Below are 5,330 nucleotides of genomic sequence, written 5' to 3' on the forward strand. Positions count from 1 at the left end.
TTATGTTCGACGTTTCGCCCCACTTTGCTTCATCAGGCCTGTTCAAAGCGGTTCATTTCCCAACCCTGACACCTTTGAATAATGTTTTAAGTCTGAAGGCTGTGACACATTGGTGTGGTTCTATGGCAAGAGATTGCAGCACTCTAGACCTCTTTGATTTTTGCTGCCTTTTTTAAGGGATAAAGATCATATGATTTGTAATAAAAAATATACATGTTTTATCTATAACCAGGAGAAAGTTTGATTCAGCGACGGTTTAGAAAAAAAAATCTTAAATCCTATGGATTTTTCAGTTTTCGAACCCCACTTGAAGAGTTTTTTGGCAGCAGTATTACTTTAATATCTAAAATTTCTATTTCAGATTGAACCGTTTTATGGGTTTGAAAACTAAAATGCATAGTCTCTCAATCAGACTTTCTTCATTGCCACTCAATCAGACTTTTTAGAAATTTTAAAAATTAAAACTTTTTTATTTTGAATTTCAAGAAAAAAAAATTGGAAAATTTTCAAACCTATTTTCCACCATTCTCCTTGTTATAACTAAAACATGCATATTGTTGATTAAAAATCATATTACTTTTTCCCTCAGAAAAGGTGACAAAATTGCAGAGGTCTGGAGTGATGCAATCTCTTGTCTTAAAAACACACAGATGCCCTAACAGGCGAAAGCCTTAAATGGTCCTTCAAAATAGACCCATGTCTCCAAGAATTTAGGTTAGTATTGCTTATCACCACAAAACTGAGATGGTGTCGAATACATGTGGTTTTGTATATATTGATTTATCTTAATGGCTACTGACATACTCAATTACTATATTTAAATTTCTTGATTATATAATGATACGAATTTTACTTTTTTAGTTTGTTTGATGTTGCGGGTTGATTCTGCTGGAATTGAAAGCACATTACCGACTAAGATGAGCTTGGAAGCAGAAGGTATGAAGTTGTCGTCGATATCCCCTACGACGCCTACCTTTCTATGTGTCAAATCTTCAGATATCAAGGTTGAATTAATTTCTAATGTATATTAATTTTAATAATATTTCTTCTAGTATATCTTATTAATATTGTGCTTTTTAAATTGTTTAGAACTGTAGTGGAAGTATTGAACTTCTCAGAGGAGATTGGAATAAATCTCAGAACACCTTACACTTGAAGATTTCAAGACAAATTCAACTTCAGTGGAATCCTAATCTTCATTTAAAATTTATGGAGATGTTTTTACATTTAATAGATTTTTATAAGGGAGTCCAAGATAAAGGTTAACTTTAATAATATTTCATATTATGCATAGATTATTGACCGTATGTGAACTTGGAAGAGATTGAAATCCGTGTTGAGGTCAAGTAAAACGAAAAATAATTTCAACTATTTAGTAATGTTCAACATGTTGACCCTTCCTGCAGGTCTTCTTAGGGTTAAGAATAAAAAAATACAGGGTAGGTAAAGCCAATTTAAGAATATAAAAGTGATAACAAACATATAAAACAGATATAAAGACAATGTATAAAAAGACATTGATCTTAAAAAACTAACGCAAAACATAAATAAAAAAATAGTAAGGAAGTTAAAAATAAATATGAAAAAAATTAATTAACTAATATAGTAATGAGTAAAGAGTTAAATAATTACTCATTACTATTTTAGTTAATATATTTTTTTGGTAATCATCTTCAACTTTTCTTCTTTTTTATATATATTTTATGTTAGTTTGTTTACAGGTATGTCTTTTTATACTTCTGCCTTTACATCTATTTTATTTACATGTAACTTTTATTATCTTAAATAAAATAAATAAAAAACTTTTTATTTTAGCCTGATGAAGACCTGCAGTGTGGGTTGATGAAACGTTGGCTATTAATAAATAGTTGAAACTTTTTTTTTCTTTTTCCTGACTGTGACCCGAACCATCTCTTTCTTATTAAATATTTCATTTCACTGGTTAAAATACTTTTAAATAACAAAGTCAGAAATAATAAATAACAAATAACTCTAATTATGTACTATTTATGTAAAAATTTTGTTGACTGTATGTGTTTTGTTTACAGATCATTCTTTACCTCAGCAAGACGTCAATAATAAACAATTAAATATGGATATAGTAATTACTGGAACTGTGAGATTAGTATTAAAGCTATCTAAACATCACTATTTTACATTGACTACAGGTAATTAGATGCTATTTATTTAAACCTACTGCTTTAAAACCATTAAGTGTGTATATCCTCAAGTACCCTAAAATTTGTAAATTAAGAATAATAGAAAAAAAAAATTAGATATACTTATTCTACCTTGAAGGTCGAGTAAGTAACATGGAAGTCATTACAATACTATTTGAGAATAGGTTTAGCAAATATTTATGATTTATATTTTATTTCTATCTCTAATTATTTTTTAATTAAATGAATTATAATATTTTAGTACTTGTTTTCTTTGTTTTTTTTATATTTCAGATGATTTCGTTTATAATAGGTCTGGTATTGATTGCTCTTGGTCAACATCACAACTGAAAATGGCTGTAGATAGTGCAGATATATTTACAATTGAAGCGTTAGGATTTGCTATTGTTCACGAAAACAGTCGCTGTAAGGATATCATAAAACTTATCAAGACAGAGAGATGCAACAATGAAGAATTTGTTTTACCTTGGAACCGTACATGGTAATTTAATTTCATTCATGAATGTTTATACTGTAATATAACACATAGATGTGCTCTCATTTAAGATTTCTGCTGATTATTAATGTAATTTTATTTTGGTGGCTGTTAGCTCCACTGATGTTTTACTTTCTTTTGTTTTTTAATTGCATTGTTAAAGACTAAATGCAAATGGCTGGGTAAAATTATATTTCTATTGCTTCCTATCAGTTGTCCTGTATTTTTTTTTTTTTTAACATGAGAAATAATCAAGAGCAAAATCTCTACTAGTCAGAAAAACGCAATATTGTGAAAATGTAAAAAATTCAAATCCTCATCCCATAAACACATAACTTTTTTATGTTTGTTTTTTATAAATATCTTTAGGCACCTGGAATGTTATCAGAACTAATTATATCCTCCGGCTGTGAAGAGGGAAGATGCCCTGGAGTTCAATTAAAAAGTTATATGCCGTATTGATGTTTTGACTTACATTAGTTAAACAATTATTTTTATTAGATAGAGAGGATAAAAAACATGAAATATAGCAAACAATGACATTTTGCCCTGGACATCCATGGCTTATTGTGAGGGATCCTGTTTATAAAATGTAGCAGCATTAAGATGACCTCATTGGGACTCTTCTTTCCCTTATTATCGTGGAGTGGCTGCACCAAGAACCACTAACTGTGGTACCCGTACTGGTACTGGTACTGGTATTTGGTGGGGGGAACAAGTCCGGCAAGTGGGCCTGTGGGTCCTTTTTGCCAACCCCTGGTAGCTACCTGGGTTGCCGCCGCGTACTAACCAAGGTGGGAGTGTCTAGATTCATTCTTCAGGACCACCGAAAAATGAATGTTTAACTGGCCCAGGTGGGAATCCGAGCGCACCGGGACCTGCGCCCCAACCCGCACGGCCGTCACGTCCCTAGTAAAAGGTGTAGTTATTGATAAAAATATTCTAGACTTGTGGATTTTTTACTGAATCACATTTTTAGTGGATTATAGAATACAACCTGTATTATTTTTGACAGAATCAGTTGTGTTATTACATATGTAATGCTGCAAACTATGTGATGGTACCTTTAACTCATTTTTCAATTATTTGTTTGACTAGTGGGGTGTTTTCTTTATTTTTCATATTTCTTTTCATCTTTATTTTAAATTGTTTTCTTTCTCACTTTACAATATTAATTTTTCCATTATTTGTATATATTTACTTGTCTGATTTTCCTATTTTTTTGTGTTTTTTATATTTTTCATTGTTCACAAGGCTGAATTTCTGAAGTCTTGGAATTCAGGGGAAAACGTTAGCACAATAAAATAATTACCACTTTTTGTTCACTTCTGACCGCACCCCTAGACCATTTTCTTCTCATCTTGTTGACACTTTTTCATAACACTTATTGTGTTATAAAAAATTACAAATATTCTTTATTAAAAGTGTTTCCTTAAGTTTATTTAATTTTTTCAGGCACATTAAAATGAGAACTGTGAAGGCAATATTTCCTTATGAGCACAACTTTTCCTCGGCCTTTCAAGATGACTTCATCACTGTTTTTAAATGGTTGAAAAGATTACATAAAAAGTCTCCAGCACATAATCAAAAACTGCCCTTACCTCCTGACCTTCTAATAAAGGTGTCTATTTTACTGTTATTCTTTTTAATCGAGTAAACTGTTTCAGAAAATAAGAATATTCATTTATTAAAAAAGACCTTTCTACAAGTGAATTGGACTTTCTACCATTTAGAATGATTAAAGGGGATTCGGTTTTATTAATTTACTCTTTTTTATTTATGTATTTATTAGGTAGATAAATTATAAATTTGAATTAAGTATTATAATTTTTAAGTCAAATCCTGTAAATATTAAAATTTTGAAAACTGAAATAGATAAATTATCTCCTCCAATCCACAAGGGTACCTACACTTAGCCCTGCCGAGGAAAGTGATGTATTGATTGCTTTAATATAATTTCTTTTAGAAATTACTTTTTGTTTTTAGGACATTTTTGCATTTGAATTGATAACATTTTACTTTTTTAAGTTATTGATTTGCATTTAACAGTTTCTAATTTATTTTTTAAAGTACTTAAAACTATGCTATCAATTATGTTGAAAATTTCCATTAATTTTGACAATTCGTAGATTGAAGATTTTTTGTTTGAAATGAGTGACGATCCATTTGAAGTGCGGCTCAGAGATAACTATGAGCTACTTGAAGATGAATATAATGAAAGTCTGAAGCGGGAAAAAATGCTGGATGAGAAGGTCTATGTTACATCTATGACATTGCCTTTAGTTGTTATAGGAAATCATGTATATTAATATTTTAGTGATTTCAGATCAATGAAATGATGAAGACTGATGTTATGATTCCTGCAGGAAAAGTTGAGGAGCTCTACAATACCTTGTCAATTCTTAGCACTCGGATTTATATTAAACGGTCCAAATTAATGAAAGAGCAAGGGACACGGACAAGGCTGTTTGCTTGGCTGGTTTCTGATTTGCAATTGTTGGCTCTAACTGATCCTACGATTCATGGTCCTGAAAATGTTGTTGACAACATGACTCAGATAGATCCCGAATCGTGAGTATTAATAATAGGTTCATTAATTACAACAATAATTATGTTATATAGGAAGATGGTCAGGGTTGCAGTCACAAGTGAAACAAAAATAGTTGTAAACTATT

At 30.5% G+C, this 5,330-nt stretch overlaps 1 protein-coding gene across 1 annotated transcript in view; it reads left to right on the forward strand.

The window, feature by feature from the left end:
• The window catches only part of hob (hobbit), a gene marked incomplete in the record, with an annotated part of 43,534 nt that overhangs the window by 14,409 nt on the left and 23,795 nt on the right, over window positions 1-5,330 (forward strand). The window contains 7 exon segments of the mRNA XM_067050336.1: window positions 862-1,004; window positions 1,090-1,261; window positions 2,049-2,168; window positions 2,454-2,661; window positions 4,111-4,276; window positions 4,785-4,907; window positions 4,982-5,226. Of these exon segments, the coding sequence (XP_066906437.1) occupies window positions 862-1,004; window positions 1,090-1,261; window positions 2,049-2,168; window positions 2,454-2,661; window positions 4,111-4,276; window positions 4,785-4,907; window positions 4,982-5,226 (1,177 nt within the window).

Source organism: Halyomorpha halys, unplaced genomic scaffold (genome assembly GCF_000696795.3).
Source record: "Halyomorpha halys isolate HHAL.00 unplaced genomic scaffold, Hhal_1.1 Scaffold237.1, whole genome shotgun sequence".
NCBI lineage: Eukaryota > Metazoa > Arthropoda > Insecta > Hemiptera > Pentatomidae > Halyomorpha > Halyomorpha halys.